At 39.2% G+C, this 18744-nt stretch overlaps 2 protein-coding genes across 2 annotated transcripts; both read right to left on the reverse strand.

The window, feature by feature from the left end:
- Positions 1-3614: 3614 nt before the first annotated feature.
- On the reverse strand, positions 3615-7605 carry LOC146457098 (uncharacterized). Its single transcript, XM_085092368.1, has 4 exons — positions 6711-7605; positions 6502-6585; positions 4827-5158; positions 3615-4182 (listed from the first exon to the last, which is right to left on the reverse strand). Exons 2-4 carry the CDS (start codon positions 6575-6577, stop codon positions 4006-4008), a joined length of 585 nt encoding a protein of 194 aa, XP_084948494.1. The 5' UTR covers positions 6578-6585; positions 6711-7605; the 3' UTR covers positions 3615-4005.
- A 1174-nt stretch (positions 7606-8779) lies between these two features.
- LOC146457099 (nuclear envelope integral membrane protein 1-like) lies at positions 8780-17724 on the reverse strand. Its single transcript, XM_085092367.1, has 9 exons — positions 17623-17724; positions 16456-16633; positions 14099-14271; positions 12298-12370; positions 11716-11809; positions 11504-11636; positions 10921-11143; positions 10529-10708; positions 8780-9837 (listed from the first exon to the last, which is right to left on the reverse strand). The coding sequence occupies exons 1-9, from the start codon at positions 17708-17710 to the stop codon at positions 9723-9725; spliced, it is 1257 nt and encodes a 418-aa protein (XP_084948493.1). The 5' UTR covers positions 17711-17724; the 3' UTR covers positions 8780-9722.
- Positions 17725-18744: the final 1020 nt, after the last annotated feature.

Below are 18744 nucleotides of genomic sequence, written 5' to 3' on the forward strand. Positions count from 1 at the left end.
ACCATCCAATAAGTTTAAAATACTACCCAAAACAACAACTTTGAAGGATCATCACATTGTTAGAAATATCGTCTGCTTGCAATTTAGCCAAGCAAAACGAAACGCTTTGCTGGCAAATACTGAGAGGCGGACCATTCCGTTGATCCAAAACACTCCCAACGACAAAACGACTATATCTGTGTTGTAATATTTTACTCAAACCGAATGTTCTGGAATTTAGGCTACATAAATTTAGCGTTATTTACACCAACTAGGAAATTTACATCAACATTGACAATTTGCAGACAGTATGACTAGATTTCCAAAAGGTGCTTTCTATAAAACACAACCAGTTCATTTTTTTTTAAATTTGATACTTCAGTCGAAATCGATTTTAAAAAGACTGAAATTATCTCCAAATGGTTCATCAACTTTCTTCTGCTCGACAGACGAAAGATTGAATTTCAAGAATAGAAAAGCTACCAGCCAATATGCAGTATAAATTAACTTATCATGATTCAAATATCACAAAAATTGCTTTCCATCAATTTCTTTCTGATTTTATGATTTGGCAGCCAACAACTTTGCAAGGGTTTCAACAAAAACGTGACGCTCCCCATTTTATTGCGCTCCCAAGTTTATCGTTAGTTAGAAACGAACAATACGAAAAAAAATCCTGAGCCCCAGGGAATTGCTAGCAGCACTAGAGCTTGGAATCGTCTGGTACACGCGAATTGACGAGGGCTTGGAAAAGGTAGCTTAATTTCTTTCAGAATGGTATTTTAAAACAGGTATGCATCAAATTTAATAAGACTCTTACCAGAACATCTTTGAAAGTCGCTCTGTACTGTGTCCGGCGTCACCTTGCAGATATTTCGCACGTGCAGGATTGTCGACGCACCCTCGAATTCCAAACTATAAGTCACGATATCATGCGTGGGTGTCTGTGCTTGAAGGTATTGCCTCGAATTTTAAAGAATTTTGGTTTCAACTCAGCAGAAGCTTCAACTCGTCCTCCACTTTCGATCTGCTTGTGTACAGAATAAGTCAAAGCTCAGGTTGATCAACAGTAACAGTGGTAAACTGATATTACCGTCACGTACACAAAGCAAGTTGTTTTTTTTCAGTTGATTTCATGGGATTTTATTGGACGGCTGGCTGTAGCTAAAAAAAGACTCCACAAAAGAAAAGAAAACAAAAAAGAAAAAGCTGCGTTAAATGAATTTAATGACCTTATAAATGTATGAAAAAAAAAAAAAATCGATTGAACTAATATAAAATATAAAAATAGAACGTCGTCTGGTTAGAACATTTAGTAAAGTGCCGCGTTGTCAGTAAACTGGGTGTCCGAAGTTCTATCCCCCGGGCCTTCCTAGAACGAAGAGCCTGGCCTCCAAATGACCAATAAAGAAGGCACAGTTGACTTAGTTTCTCTATATATCTTTTTTAAGACACTTGCTTGCTGGATGTTCTCGTAGCTGGGAGGAGGATGACATACAGAAAGTGGGTTTTAAGAATTAAAAACAAAACCACTGAACACATAACTGACCCTGTTGTCATTCGTTTGTTCATGGGATGGGTGGGTGACATGCGATAGCTCGGCAGCGTTTGCTTGAGGGCGCTGATGCCCGGTTTGGGACTGTTTCACTTTGGTGGTAAAACCATCTGTTTCGGTGGGAAAGCAAATGAAGAGCGTTTTCGAAACGGAAACGTTTCGGACGAAAAAACAATAAAATACTTTCTGCTGGCTGTTACCGAAAGAAGCAGACATTCCTGTTCCAATTGATTAAATCAGACCGTTTGGTCTGCTCGTGACAAAGACTTTGGCGAGAACTCAATTAAGCATAGAACGCCAAATGTCAGGTTTCAATGTTATCGTGCACGCCTCTTGACTAGTGGAAAGTAAAATTGATCCGATTTTTTAAGCTTGAAGTTATTTATTTCCCTAAAATCCTCTCACCGGAAACGGAGGATTTGAACATGCGTCAACGCCAAGAACAATTCAGTTTTTTTTTTTCCCATTCAGTTCCCAGCAATGCTCAAATAAAGGGAGCTTTATAAAAATGCAAACCCTTGAAAAGAAAAAGAAAATGAAATTCTAGATTCTGCCTCTACTAAATTTAAACTTAAACTCAGAGGCTATGCATACGAACTGGGAAAAGCCCATTCCCTCTTTGCTTTTAATTTCTGTATATCATTATATTTAATTATGCATGCTTCTACAGGTTGTTATAAATTCAAACTGTTTTTCAAACACTTTTTGCAACTGACGAAGATATGAGTCACATCGAAACATGTTTTACAAATTAAAAAAAAAAATCGTTATAATGAATGAAAAGCACTGTCAGCTGCATAAATTATATATGTCAAAAAAGTTACAGTCGACTCCCGCTAACTCGAACCCTCGCTAACTCGAACTCCCGATAACTCGAACCTTTTTCAATTTTCCTTGAAGGTTCGAGTTATCGGGAGTCGACTGTATATGTGAACGCGTGATATGAGTTAAATATGAAGAAAAAAGAAAACACCAAGCAAATAAGTGAAAGCAATGAAAATGAAATTGTATACTGAACTTTGAATGTGCGTTCTCAAGTTTTGAATGTACTGCTATGTAGTAACTCATTACTGCCAAAAGAAATGACAAAATAAACAGATAATGAAAGGATGCAGTTTAAAAGAAAAAGAAAGCTAACAAGCATGCAAAGAGAGACAGACAAGGGTAAAAATAAATAAAAGAAAAGAGAAAAAAAAAAGGGGGGGGGGGGGGGTTCCCAGGGATTAATTTCTCAATTGTAGTAGTGTCCACTAGTAGGCTATAGACTGAGTTAGCTTGATTCAAAGGTGGACGTTCAATTTTTGCAGCTACAGTAGTTTCACCTGTGGAGCCCGACTCCAGAGTCACTCAACACGCTCTCCTGGTGCTGTTTCTCACTAGATGCATTTCTATTGCCTCTTGAGACAACGACGCCGAAAATTATGCTTAATAAATGGAAGAGATACTTTCCCCACGGACAATAATCGTCCATCTTTTTACTCGTTTTCACCAACAAAGAAATCAAAGGCGAAACATTCCAAAACGGTCAGCCCCAGGTACTGTTTTCGAGCAGTTTCAACATCTTCGCGATAAATAGTGGCGGCCAAGTAGATTGCACTCACTTTCCCATAAGCAGGAAACAACTATGACGCAAAATTTTGAATTCCAGAGGGCAGTCGTCGGAATTGATGACTTTCTTAAAACCGCTAGGATGCTCAAACCACTAACCTACAAGGAGACGTCACGTGACATGAGCTATGCCATTTGTTCTTTGCAACTTGCTAGTGTGGTTCAGTCAATGAACGTTCTGAACACAAAGACTATTACGAAAAGATGCTTTCGAGATTTTTTTTTTTTTTTTTTTGCTTTTGCTTACTATACAAACACCCGCCATTCACTCTCGTAAATGCAGGTATTATACCTGAGCTAATTACACACAAGATTTCAAATTGTCAGGATTCAACTGAAACTATCCTCTAACAAGTCTATGAATGCCAGTGTTTTAACCTAGCTTTTTCATTATCTACCCCAGAACAATATCAAGGGGCAATATCATCAGAGAGGGGGGAGGGTGGGGGAGTTGACAAAATGTATTCAAACGTATACTAAGAGAGATAATTTTATTAAACATTTCAAATAATTCCTTCGTGCTATACGCCTACGCAATCAGCTTGTATGCAGTGTCCCTTGCATCTGCAAAGATAACTGCGATATCCTGATGTACAATCTCACACGTGACTTTTCACTGGAAGCTTATAACTGTGTTCGTTTTTATTTCAAAAGGAAAACAACAAAGACTAGGCGAGCTGAGATTCTTGACTTGTGAATATACAACAAAATAAACTCAAAAGGAAACTCTAACGGAAAAATAGAACGAGTTGAGGAAGGCGTCACTAAATTTTATTCGCTCAGCGGTGGGATAAAAACTACTATCACTCGTCGGAACAGGAATATAAAAAAAGCTGCTCTTGTAGTTATTGCTGTCGTTCTTTTTATTGCAGGAGGTGAGATCGCTTCTTTCTTCCGTGGCAACATGTCGGTGCACAAGCCTTGATGCAAGTGTGAACGCAGACGGGTGGGCATGGGGGCATTCCACCGGGTGGTGCTGGGGGACCAGGCAGTCCCGGAGCTCCTGGGGGACCCATTGGTCCGAGATCACCGGGAGGTCCCTGGAGGGAAGAGAACACAGTCATCAAAAATTTAAACCAATGAGATGTATTTATACACAGTGGGGAGTCTCTAAAGAGGGCTTATTTCAAGACCAACAGCGAAGTATGCGTGCGAAACGCGAGCAGGCGTCAGTTAAATAAAAAAAAAAAAGTTTTATACTGGTAGTTTACAAGCTGGGCCATTGGTTTTACACAGGCGCAAAAACAAAAACAAAAACAAAAAAATCAAAAACTAGTTCCTTAGCATCGATAAAGACTTCCAACAAAGTTTATTGAATTCATTTTCTGTCAAGCATGTAATGAAATGGGCCCAGATTGTTAGCTACAAGTGTAAATGTTATATCATTGTGTTTCTCGCAGGGCGTAGAGCGCAAATAAAACCAGAAAAACTTTGTGTGTGATGTGATAACGTAAGGTGCAAATGACAGAATAGAATAGCACGAAGCTAAGTGCATTATTTATTTAAGTGAACATTTGCGGGCCTCAGCAAAACTAAAGAACAAATTGACAATTTTGATTAAGGAAATGAACTAAATTTTGACCAGTAATCTTTTCAATTTAGGATAGCCAAACGTCGCAACAAGTCTAAATTGAACTTGTACCAAAACATGCCAAAATGTTTGATTAATGACAACAAAACTTACTTGGTGTCCAGATGGTCCAGGTGGTCCCATGGGGCCATCACGTCCTGGGGGTCCAGCAGGGGCACCGGGGAGTCCAGGGAGACCGGGTGGGCCGGGAAGTCCGGGAGGTCCTGGGGGTCCTTTAGGACCATCGGGACCGGAAGGGCCAGCCATACCCATAGGACCATCAGGGCCAGGGGGACCTGGTGGGGGAGGCGGCGGTGGGGGTGGTGGTGGTGGAAGTGGTGGAAGTGGAGGTGGTGGTGGAGGTGCGCAACATACCGCTGTACATGACGGGGCGCAAGATCCGGGACAACCGGGCGGACATGGGTTTGGACTTCTTTTGAATATACCTTGGCAAATATAAAGAGAAAAAAAGAAATAACATTCATCAGATATGAGCGAGTTAGAGTACAAGTAGAGCAATTGCTGTTAGGAAAATGCTTAATCTTTCGTGACTCTTTTAATTGCAAGAGTGTTCAACATATAATTTCTCCCTGCAAAATAATACTTTTTTTAATGAAATATGTAATGCCAATACCAAGCAAGAAGTAGGAAAGAGCCTTGATGCAATGTCAAATTCTCACAATTTACGCCGTGCGAAATAAATAACGCGAGGAAGGAGAATTACTACTTTCCGCGCCCAGGATAGACCGGATACACACTTGTCAAAAAGAAAACGATTCACTGCTCTTTCAGCACGAGAACATTAAAACCTATTCAACTAAAATTTCGGCAAGGGGAAATACAACAAAGTGGAATTATAGAAAGTGAAAAAAATCCTTGTATGAACGAATGGAAACCACCTCTGAAGATACGATGAATTGTTAATAACATGAAACAGGTCTGTTTTGAAACGGCCGGAGAATTTGAACGTAAATACATCCTATTTAGAAATATTTGGACTCAGAACAGCTATTTTAACAGAAGAAAATTCCATGTTGTAAAATGGTGAATTCGTGGTCCCTTCACGGTCTAATATATAGCCTTTGTAAAAGTGGAAAACCCCCATTATCTTTCTGCAAGGAGCGGATTTCACGGCCAATGAACAGTATTCAGCTTCAATGATATCACTTTTTAAAATCGAGTTTTTTTATTAGGATGGCACAAAGTACAATTACTTTAGGCCACTTTGGCGATGTTCTCCTGAAATTGAATTCGACTCTGAAACGATGCAATCCACAACTTACTTTTCTTGACCTCTCGGTTTGATTTTCACATCAGCTTTGTGGTTAAAATATTTAATTGTCTAGTGCTGGGTTAAAGTTCCCCTAAATGACCGAATGTAATTTTTTACTCCAACGACTAAATATTTCCGTGATAAAAACTAAGGAAAAAATATAACGTTTGGCTAAATGAATAATTCCCACTGACTTAAGAACACACTAATCCAATTTTAAATACAAGCCAGCCGTTCACAAAGTATAAACATTTCAGACCTTTTCGCTGCTTTTGTATAAAATGAAATGTCGATTACGATTCACCAGCAAATTTAATATCCAGTATCACTCCTCGTCGTTGAAGAATTTCTCTTGATGGATCAGTTCTCCTTAGATTCCTCAATTCACCATATCATTGGCCAGTTGACAGTTGCTTATTTCGACTCTCAGTAAAGTTAATAAAACCCGTATTATGAAAAAAAATATGAACTGATATTGCAGTTAGAAACCCTAGCACAGAGATAACAACAACTTACTTCCTCGGTGTGTTGATTTAGCAGTTACTGAGACAACCACGAATAAGAGGGAGCAAAAGACCAGCCTGAAATCCATGGCTAAGCCTAAAAGGAAATACGAGCAAAATAAGTTTTGATATTTTACCCGATCAGTCGATACATCAGGTTATGTCTTACAAGTCAGAAGCACAAAAGGCAGATATGTCAATAGAAGTAAAGTTATCTCTCACCTTTTCAGTACCAGATATTCCACTATATGCGGCCGCTATTGTCCGATCAGTAGTTTTATGCGAGCCTGCCGGTCATTAATTAATGATATCTCCTTTGTCCATTTGCAGGGATCGTGGCAGTCATTGTGTTCACGCTTGGGTTCATAGGAATTAGCGATTATAGAAGTTCCACCGGTAAATAACAGCGTTATTAACCAGTGTCAAAACCAGTGTTATCTAAACTTCAAAAAAAAAAATATCTAGCAGGTGTCCGATTGTTTGGAGAAAAGAAAGTCAACTTAACTGAGCTGTGATTTGAATGAAGCTTATCCAATACTCGAGTACACTTGACAGCCTCCTTGCTTTTAAAATCACTATGTAATACAAACATGGGATACGAGAGTTATTGACCTTTCATGGGCGCGCGGATGTAATTATTTCCATATTTTACCCAGAAGTTTATTTTTTCTTCAAACTTGCGGGTGCTATGGAGAGATTCGCGGGGGAATAGTTTTGAAAATGACGAAATGCAAAAACGATGGGAAATATCACGGGTGCTCTAATGTTAGGTGAACCGTGATGCGGAATTCAATTGGTTCTTGATTTGTTGCTTTGAAATCAGTTTTGCTTGAGGTAAACAGTAAACAATGCAAAGGAAGAAGTTGAAAGTTCACCTAGAGTCGTAAGAAAGTTGTTCCAATTTGTTTCAAATTTTAAAGAGACATTCTCTAACTAGAAGCAATGTTCGCATATTTAGATCTTCATCCCAGATCTTTTACATGGCTGCAAATTAATTGTCCCGCCCTAAAGGATGTTTATATTTTGGTACCAATTCCTGACAAAAATGACATCCGAAAGGTGGAATTAAAGCAACAAACAAAACAATATTTCCAAGAGGAAAAAAAAAAAGATTAATAAAAAAACAGTGGTTAAGGATGGGGTTAAAACTGTGATTTTAGTCTTCATCAATCGATCTGTTAAATAAAGAATCTCGCGGAATTAGCGCCGTTTGATTTAGAACCAGCAGCGGGTGGCAAACAAAAAATCTCACACGAAACTACTAAGTTTGTTTTTCTTCACCCTAAACACTGAGCTTGTCAAGGACGGGAAAACTATGAAGAAGCCCGGTGACACAAAACCCAATCCAACACCAAAGGAAAAAAAAGGTGTGTCTGTCAATTTTGGTTGAACTACCACAATTCACACTGAATTCGAAGCCAAGGGACCAGAAAGAATTAGAAAACAACCACGGTTGTTCTGCTCCATGTTTCGGGTTCAACGGTTTCCTAGTGAAGCGTTGGAAATCCAAACCCATGAAGTAGCCGAGTCATGAGGACATTTCTAAACAGAACATTGCATCATTCAATCATCACGAGGGTCGGTCACTTGAAGAAAATGGGCCAGTTATTTAAACTTAGGCCGCGGCTTAAGCCAATCAGTGGGCATCCAAATCTATTTACAAGTGGTTTATTTTAAGTAGATAAATAGTTTTCTAGTCCGGGATGCAAGCCTTCTTGTCACCGTCGGCAGTAGACAATGTTTAGATATGATTGTTGGCAATTTGAAAATCGCTTAGGATGTGGTTTTGTTTAACACCGTCTAAACTGTCTTTTAATAACTGACCCAATGGATCTAACGGAGTGGAACGGAACCAACCTGTAATGAAACAGCGGTTTCAGCGCAACGAACGAATGGAAACGAATTTAGCAAAGAGATATTGTGAATAAAACAAGCGATTTCTTAAGCCGCTGGGCGCGCTTTTTGCGAGATAATGCCAGTCTTCTAAAAAAAAAAATACATATACTATCAACTGCTAATCACCAAACAACATCCTGCTCCAAACCGCCAAAAAGAAAAGGGATTGTCCTGCATGTATATCAACAGTTTTGAAGAGGACTTCTCCAAGACATTTCTATAGGCCTGTTGCTTTCCGAATAGCTAGGATGTGGCCTCCAAGAGATGCACCCACCGAATGAACTCAGTTTCATGTATATTAAATACCATATGAGATGGGACACAAAGGAAGATGTGAACCATTTCCCTACAAAGGCCATTTCTTGAGTTTACGATTAAAAGAGACGGCTCAAAAATGCAGCTATGGACATTTATTCATCTCTAATACTAAAAGGGTGTAGTAAAACGTATGGTGTAAAAAAACGGTGCATGTATCAGTGTAAAAAAAGAAGACTGAAATAAGCATAAATTAAGCTATAAGCTAAATGCAATGTACTTGACTAAATTCGGAACAATCCAATAACTTCTTTTCTAGGCATTTGATCGCCCTGAAAGTCCTATAGCGCCGGGGATTGGGGGGGGGGGGGGAGGTATGATGGAGTAGGGGGTAGGAGACAGATGACACTTTACACTAGTAATCTTTCCTATTCACTCGAATTGAAGATAGACACTGTGTGAGGTCATCGGACATGATAAAGCTGGGAGGTATGTGCTTTCCTGTTTTTTCCCTGGTCTGCGTTTTACATATATTCACGGTCGACGTGTAACGTGGTTCAAATTGGGGGTCATGAGGGTGAATCTTTTCTACAACAAACATTCCTAACTAATTACATTCGCCTTCATGAGCATTCATTACAAACTCTATCATTTCAGTCGCAAGGATACGAAAAGGCGCCCTATCACTTGAGGATAGACCACATTTTTTTTTCAAACGAAAAGTGTCTCTCTCAACTATATATTACACATATTCACGCCGCAGGGAAAATCAGTTCGGTTCCCTGGTCGATTCTCGTAAACCTCGAGTCCGTTGAATTGGATCGTATTAAAAGCGCACAAACATGCGTAGCAACAGCTGCAGAGGTACAGGGGTGGTGTTCCCCTGACTCGATGACTCTTCATGGGTGATGTTAGCCGCGTATCAGGTACCTCATTCACCCCTGGTGATGCACACCTCATAACTCGCAATACTAGCCATTGAACGCGGTCGCACCGCACGTAGTTCTTAGCATTCTGAAGGTGTTCTTTCGTGAGACGAAACAGGTGTAAGTGTAAGTGAATGTCATGTAATTTCGATTGCAGTCATGCATTGTCTTCACTTTCACTATCAGACGTGAGCCAAGGGGAAGGATCTTCCTCGTACGTCTTTATTTCATCGTCAAGGAAGTGCTGTCCAGTGGACACGAACTGCGCAAATCTACAAAATTAAGAGCGGCGTCACGTCAGTTAACCATCGACCATTCCCACATCATGAGGAGGAGGTGGTGGAGGTGTTGTATCGTTCACAGCGCATGAAACACCGGTCGGTAAATGGACATTGTCCAAGCAAATTAACAAATAGCCCAGCAATTTCTAAATCTGCTGGGGCGTGGCGAAAATGACTTAGACTTTTGTCTCCGTGATGGTACTAAAAACAAGTTGCCTTGTTTCGCCATCTAACTTTTACACTGCTCCCCTGCAAAAAGCACTCTTGAGTAATTCCTGTACGCTCAGAAATCCGGAAAACGGTAAAGCTTACCGAGAAACAATACCAATGATTACACGAACTATCGCAAATTGTTCGCAAATTGTTGGTGATAAGATGCATTGTGTTGGCCGGCGGATTGTGTCAAAGCTAAAAAGTGTAAGATGACGAATATTATAACAATACCAATGATTACACGAACTATCGCAAATTGTTGGTGATAAAGCACATTGTGTATGGCAGCGGATTGTCTCAAAGCTAAAAGGTGTAAGATGGCGAATATCCTAGCTACCAAAACAAAAGATGAACTCACATACCCTGTTAAGCAAAAAAACAAAAACAAAACAAAACAAAACAAAAAAAACAACAACAACAAAACAAACAAACAATGCATTCTTAGATTTTCTGCCTCAGTGCATCATACCTGGTAGGATGTTTTAGTCGACTAATAACGCGCCAGGCGTTACACTCGGGACTGTTACAATATTCTCTAAGATGATCCAAAGCCATTCTGGTCTCTTCGGATCCCTCTATGACATATTCCTCTTGAGACAGGAACTTGTGTTTTGGAGGAAAGAAGAAGTAATACACTCTGTAGGAGACCCTAAAGATGAAATCAGAAGTGATGTAAGATTTTGATTACCTATTCAATTTTAATGTAATACCAAACATCTCATACGGACTTGCGGTGTATGGAGCCGCTGAAGCTGAACTAACAACGATCCAGCGTTTTTTTTTTTGGATAGATGTAAGAAGCGTAAGTACATCTTATAAAGCAGAGACATCCACGATCTTTTAGAAACATTCACGTCTTACCAGTTTCGAGGAAGCAGTTTTACACAGTTCAGAAGGATGCCACTGCTCCGGATGGCATATGATAAAAAGACAGTGACTACCAGAGCAAGCGACACCTCATCTGAGCGCGTCCCCATGTAGAGCAGAGTCAAGCCTACAAACTGCAGCATCCATCGGATGAGATCCAGGCCGCGGTCACTCGTCACTGGACCGTAATAATAACAGACACAGAAGCTTATCACACCTGAAAAGAGAAAGAAGCATCCAGTGCAATGCATCAATGCACCAGTTAATTAACAATAATTTATTTCGGTTTAAATAAATCAAGTTGGAATACCGTACATGGTATCCAAAGCAAATATTCATTTCACAATCATTCCCATGTATTTTCTTTGGGCTCAGGTCATAACCATTTTCCTGAAAGGATTGAAAGCCAAGTGCAAAAAAAAAAAAAAAAAAAAAAAAAAAACTGCGACGAATCCCAAGTAAAACAACAAGAACGACCTTTTCAAAGTTTTACGAACAAAAAACGATCTTGTCAAAGATAACAAAAATAACAGTTGTAACAAAACTTAGGAGGAAAGAGATTTTCCATTAAACTCACCTACCACTACAAGATATCCTATAACCCATTGATTATGGTTCAGGAAGAGATCTTTTAAATTCCCCAGTGTCCACTGTATTAAATAAGCTCCAAGACTCCACCCTGCAAGTAATACTGCATAGGCACCTCCTCTCTGCAAATGGGACGGCAAGGTAATGGTAAGGGTAAAAAGAGCGATTTAAAAAAGGAAGAGTTATGCTACAATTTCTTACCCCAGGGATCAGTCTGTGAAGAATGTAGACAAGCAACAACAGAGACATGATGAGGCCAAGTGAAACACCAGATGAGTAAAAGAATACACTATTCCTGTAAAATGAAAGACAAAAAAAAAAAAAAAACATGGCATGGCATGGCATGGTTAGCAACAATATTGCAAACGAACCAGCAATAAATCACAAGAAACAATACACCCTGTAGCATCAATAACATTATTTTGCAGATGCTAAAGTGGATTGACATGAATCTAATGAATCTACTGTGATTATGACAACCACTTCACAACAATCACCATACAATGTACATGTACATGTAATTCAATTAGTAGAGCACTGATGGGAAGTCATGATGGGTGTTTCACATTACAAAGTTAAATTAATACTCCATACACCAGTCTTTGCAGCAACCCTCCATTTTATAATATCACAAAGACCTTATAGTCGTGGTTGCTTAACCTAGTGCAAACAAATGAGGCCCTGGTCAAAAAAGGTCAAGGTACATGCATGTACATAGTGTATTTTGTATGATGTATCAAAAAGATTATTATAAAAAATAGAAAGGTATTTTGAGCAGTATACCTACTGAGTCTCTCTGCATTGTAGAAGATAATGAGCCCTGCCAAAAATGCTGCTGGGAATTGCCAGTCTATCGCTGAATGCACAAATAGCAAATCAATATTAACTTTTATACATTAATTTAATGTGGCTAAATGTAATTTAGGCAAGGTTAAAGTCAGCACAATGCGGGTCAGCAGTCGCCTCTTGTCACGGCTCAGAAGCGACCTTTGTATTCCCTACTGGGGGGCGCCTCATGCTTCGCATCGCATTTGCTTGCTTGCTGGCCTGCGAGATAGGTCATTTTTGCCTGCTGTATTGTCAAGCCCCCCCCCCCCCCCCCCCTGCCCTCTGTTTGGTAAGTATCGGGTCTGGTAAGTATTCCACTGATTGGGTTCAGTGTGATGGTGCCATTGGTGGTGGCCGCTCGCAGTGTTGCCATGGATACCTCCTTCCCCGTGCCTGATTGTTGCTTGGCTCCACCAACCTTCTAGGCACCAGCTCCCAAGCTAATCTTTTGTTGATGAGTTTAACCATGCATATAAAACAGTGAAAATAAGCAGTTATTTACATGTAGTTCTCACATGTAAATGCAACAGAAACAGGAAATTAATGTTGATAGAAGCTACAGCCTGTAGGTAAAGTTTTAAAAGGCTATATGCACTGTACAATTGTATGATGGTCAACACTCTAATGAATCCATTAATTTAGTGATCTCTAAAGCCGGGTTTTCACTACCTATGCAAGCACAAGCGCAAGCATAATAGCTTTACAGTGTATCTCAAGCGGAAACAAATGCAATGCAAGTACAAGCCTTGAAAAGGAAAAAATTTTATCCTTGTGCGTGTGCTTGCACTTGTGCCTATGCTTACATTGAGGCCGTTTTCAGGTTGAAATTCAGTAAGCATTCTTATGCTTGCACTTGTGCTTGCGTCTGTCCTTGCATCACTAGCGAAAACCAGGCTTAACAAACTATTTTTCCAGTCACCAGTTTGTTATCGTTGTAACTCTCTAGTAACCCTGACTGACTACCCATTGGAGTCTTGTACCTGCTTCAGATGAAGGTACAGTACAGAATAAATGAATGGTGTAGCCAAGCTCAAGTAAGAGTTCTATGGATCCAATCTGTGCTGGTACCCAAATCCATGTCAGTTTTGTACATTTTACAGTACAAACAGAATGCTTAATATGTGATTTGACAACAACCTACTTGGCAGACTGCTAGGCAATCTTACATTTTTGTTTGTTCGTTTTTTCAATCAATGCACAAGCATTACAGTGTACAGTATGTTGCTCAGTTGCTAAAACACCACAGAAGAGATAAAATACAGTATATGTAATTGTAGAGTCTATATACAGGATCAAAGCAGTGACTAAAACCCAATTACTGCACAGTATTATTTTTTTTTCTCATTTTCTTATCCTGTCTGAGAAACACAATCTTGTTCACAAAACATGCAGTCATTAATATTTTGCGCTACATAATTGACCTCAATTCTGGATACTCCTTTCCCTTTTCAACATCGATTCTGGTACATGTAGGTTTGCATGCAACCCCAAAATTCATATAACATTGATATGGAAGGGGAGGGGGGGGGGGGAGGGGTGGCTTTCATGAGATGCAGGTATGAATGTGTACATGTAAAGGGCCCTCTTTACCTTAACCTTTTGGCAAATATTACAGTACATGTACATGTAGTAGCTTGAGACAAAGACTTGTTCTATGTTGGAGTCAGTGAGTTGTCAACTACAGCTGTACTTCCCTTGTGTAGCTGGCAATGACAGCCATGGAACTGATTTACTAGAGTTAAATTTCTCTAAGCACCTTGAAAGTGAGCTGAGACTCTCACTTCTTGTTTGAGACCCAGTTCTACTGCAAAGCATGAAGTCTTAAACGGTGACTGTTTGAAAATGATATGATCCAACACGTTACTCCTCGTCACCAAAGACTGCAGCAGAGATGCCCAGGTATGATTGTTTTTGTTGAGAGCAGAACAACTGTTGAAGGGAAAGGAAAAAGTGCCACATCAAAATAATTATTAGGTTGTAGAGCAAGGCTAGCAATTTCTTATTTCAATATTACATGTAGTTGATCAACAAATTTAGCAGCTGTTGTGCAATACGCTAACAACCTTTTGAAATTACTAAAATTCAGCTCAGACAATGAGGCCAAGAGGACATAAACGAAGAAAATTTGATGACGTTTGTTGTGTTTGATGCAGAAAGAATGCAGTCCTTATGCAGATTGGAGTCAAGATTGTATGGAAAAACATTGATTGAATGAATGGATCTTGGGACACGTATCTGGTGTCCCCCGCAGATTTTCAGCTAGACAATGAGGCCAAGAGGACACAACACAAGCAAAGCAAATTTGATAATCATCAAGACTGTGCTCTAAGAAATATTTTAGGGAGCACAAATTTCTGAACCTTTGAAATCTAGGGTGCCCTGTATTTAAGTTTTGTACAAAATGTAAGATTTCCTTGTCGCCAAAAGGCAAAAGTTAGTCGCCAGGGACCAATGGGCACTGATAGAGTACAGCCCTGATCATGTTTATTGCAATTTACAATGTATGTAGAAAGAAGGCACTCCTAATACAGATTGGAGTGCAGGGGGTAGATGACATCATCACCAGCTTGGCAAAGAAGAGAGAGCCTAGGATCGAGATCATCAAACACACTCCCTAATCTTTGATTATTAATTGTTAATGATTACAGTACATTACAGTAACTGTTGTTTGCCTCCTCTTGACCTCAATATCAAGTTACATTTAAATATTTTGAAAGGAACCTGTTGAAGGACTTTGTTGACACCTACAGTACATCTATGCAAAATTAGAAAATAAACATAATGACATGTTCTTTGGACATGAGATCCAAATTGCTCCACATTAGGGCTGATTTGGCAAACAGACCCATTATCATACACAATTAACACTACTCTGTGTTTATAAAGTTTGATCAGCTTAAATCCAAGGAGCCGTATGTGCCTTTCCCTTAATTTGAGCCAATTAAATCAGTGAACAAAGTGGGACATTAATAAAATAGCCATTGGCTACACCGTAGTTCTTGAGATTTAGTATGTTAAGGTCTAAACAAATGCAGACCAGATTTTCACATGATAATCAATCTATAATGCCAAACTAGAACTTATCTGCAACAATTAAAATTTTAAAGACAAATTTTTACTCAGTGTACATGGTTTGAAGTTACAACCATCTAATACAGTTGAGTCTGAAAATTGTACAAACATTTGTTGAGCGACAAAGGTTGAACACAACAAACACAACATGTTCTCAAGGGTGACAAAACACCACTGGTACCAAATAATAATAATAATAATTGATGATAAATAATAATTTATGATAATAATTATATGATCACCAGTGCATTACAATAACTGTTAAAATTAAATAAAATCACCTATTTAAGATTCTTGCAGTTTATGATACTGTAGTTGTAATTCACACCCTCAATTCTCATTCTGAATTAGTTGGGGTCGTGTTTAAAAGCATGCATGCTGTATCAAAGTTTAAAAAGAAGAGGAAAAGATAGATACAGACCTTCATTTCATTTACTTTACAATCATGTACAACAGATACTATATAATAATTCATGTAATGCTACAACACCAACACACCATTGCAGTAAATGGTTTTTCCTACAGCAGTAAGTTACAAATTGTGGAATCTTGAAATTTGTTCATGCTGGTAATTGAATGGGCAGTTGAGCAGTGGTGGCAATTGTTTGCATAACATTACATCATCTACAGTGTATACATATAAATCTGACTGTCTATAGCTTCTGGTGGATGATGGTTAAGCTTTATTTTCTGTTGTACCAGTAGTGTTTTCTCGCCCTAAAATGAGTCTGTTGTGATTGAGCAACACTGGAAAACTCTACAGTCATGTATTTATATCATGTGTGCTGTACATGTGCATTGCATATATACATGTATCATTCTCCTTTAACAAAATAACTGATGTCACATCTGCATGCATAAATCCCACCATGTGCAGATACAGTGTATCACATCAACATTTGATGCCAGCATGATTTAGCTGTGTACTCTAAACCAAAGAGGATAGAGATACATGTATAGCTGTAGCAAGCAAAGATAACAGGTGCATGTACAGTATACATAATATTCACCAATAGAACACCACAAAAAAAATTAACTCACCTTTCAGCCTCGTAAGATTGTACATCAGTTTTTTGAAATTCTAATTTAACTTTCACACTACCCCATAGGCGTGAAAGTGACAGCTCACCACCATCTACACAAATTCCTAAAATGGGTCTATTGCGATTGGGAACCACTTGAAAACTCTGCCCTCTTGAAAGGTCAGCTATAGTGATATCTGTAGGAAGAAAAAATGAATTAAAAGATAAGTATTTTTTTTTGTTATTAATGTTCTTGCCCCATTGATACTGGCAAAATAATTATTGTGTTCTAATTTGTTCTTCTAGAAAATATCGAGATACCTCCCAAGGAGGGATGTTTGATTTGAATCTCCCTTACCAGCCCTCCAGAAATTCAAAATTATCTTTTGATGCCATTCCAAGGAACCAAGAATAAGCCACTTAGAAATACGGCCTTCAAACATGTAAAACTGTAACCCTTACAGCTATATGCACGTGCTTGTGCATGTTGTATACACATCACTCAGTGCTCTTCTAAAAACTATGAATAATTTATCAATTTTCATTATCACTAGTGTCTTCAAGCTTATACAACACATCTTTTGGAAAGATAACCGCAAAGCTCCACACATTAGTTATACCTGATCATACGTGCACTACTGTCATAAGAGTCATACTAACCCTCATACACAAATAACGAGTAATGAATAGAGTCTGATTCACGAAATGTATACATGTACATAATTAACGGCAGAACAGCTCGCACGGCTGCTCAAGTCGTTCGAACGGATGCATTTTTTTTTCTGAACGGATGTCGCAACCCGTTCAACAGGCGGTGATTTTAACCGAACGGATACCAGAACGGCTTGCACGGCTGCTCAAGTCGTTCGAAAGGATGCTCAAGTCGTTCGAACAGATACGCAAGTCGTTCGAACGGCTGAGGAACGGCAAGCGAACGGAATTCCATTCGAAAACGGAGATCTATGCGGAGATCTTGCCCATCTTTGTAATTAATTACTAAACGAAAAAAATCTGTAGAATTATAAGCTTAACTAATCTGATTTGTGACAGGAAATAATTGATTGAGGGAGAGTGCAATATATAATAATATTTTCTTCAAGGGCAAAATCCTATTCACAACGACAAGTTTCACAAGCGCCTATTGATCAGAACTTTACACAATATAAAAATAATTTGTACTACTTACTTTCGCATTTAAGAGCTCCTAGGACGAACAAAATCGATGACGATAGAAGCTGAAACAGGAGCGTTACTTTCACGAAGCGTTCCGCCATTTTGATTCCGGTACAACAAGGCAAGCCGCTGACCAAACTCGTGGCGCAGCGCGAAATTACGCGGGAAAACCGAGCCTCGCCAAGGAGCCGAGGAAGAGCGAAGGTCTGGAAACGGACTATTGTGGTCTGAAATGTCAGCTTTCATTTAATATTACGGGCTCCTGTTCACATCCATCAAGTAAAAATGTTTTGCAAAGTGTTTAACAATTACTGGATGTGAGTATTTGAAGGAGTAAATTGAGGCCCTCCTCAACGGAAAGTAGGTTTTAGAGGTTTCTGAGCTATGGACTAGGGAAAGGGGAGTGGGGGGGGGGGGGGTATGTAAGTGAGTAGTCCTCGGTGATTTTTAGTTCGGCGAAGATCACGTTAACTTGTTAGCTTCGAATGCTACAACGTTGGCCTCGTTTGCACTAAAAAAGTAGTATGCCAGTAATCAATTAAAATGGGATTTAAGAAGATACTTATCGGGCCGCGGTAAACTAAAACGCGCCCCAGACCGTCTAAAGTTCATACACGTTTTCAGACTTTCAGGTCCAGAAATGCACCCTAATGAGATGTATGAACTATATGATAGACATCACAAAGTGTCCCATACCCTAAATTCTTACTAAAACACAAATAATTCTATCAAACATGAAGTCATATGAAAACGACAAAAAGGTCTGCCTTAAATAAAAGTACCCGTAATCAGGGTAAAGTGCATTTCTGGACATGAGTGGGCATTTAATGGTGTCCAAAGAAATGCAGTGGAACCCTGCTATCTCGAATTCGGTTCCCTGACTCAAGCTTCCCACTAACACAACTGATTTTCTTTTCGTTGGCTCAAATTTACCCCCTCCCCAACCCCACTCCAGATAACACGAACTATATTTTAAAAACGTTTGTAAATCTCTAAATTTCAGAACATACGTATGCGAAACTAATAAAAGACAACCCTGCCAAGGCGATTGACGCGTTGAAATTATTTAACCTTTATTAATAAACCATTATTATGTATAGTAACGTGCCGTGACTAGATCTCAGTTATTGTTTTG

The sequence above is a fragment of the Pavona decussata genome, unplaced genomic scaffold, assembly GCF_977016875.1.
Source record: "Pavona decussata unplaced genomic scaffold, jaPavDecu1.1 SCAFFOLD_248, whole genome shotgun sequence".
NCBI classification, from domain to species: domain Eukaryota; kingdom Metazoa; phylum Cnidaria; class Anthozoa; order Scleractinia; family Agariciidae; genus Pavona; species Pavona decussata.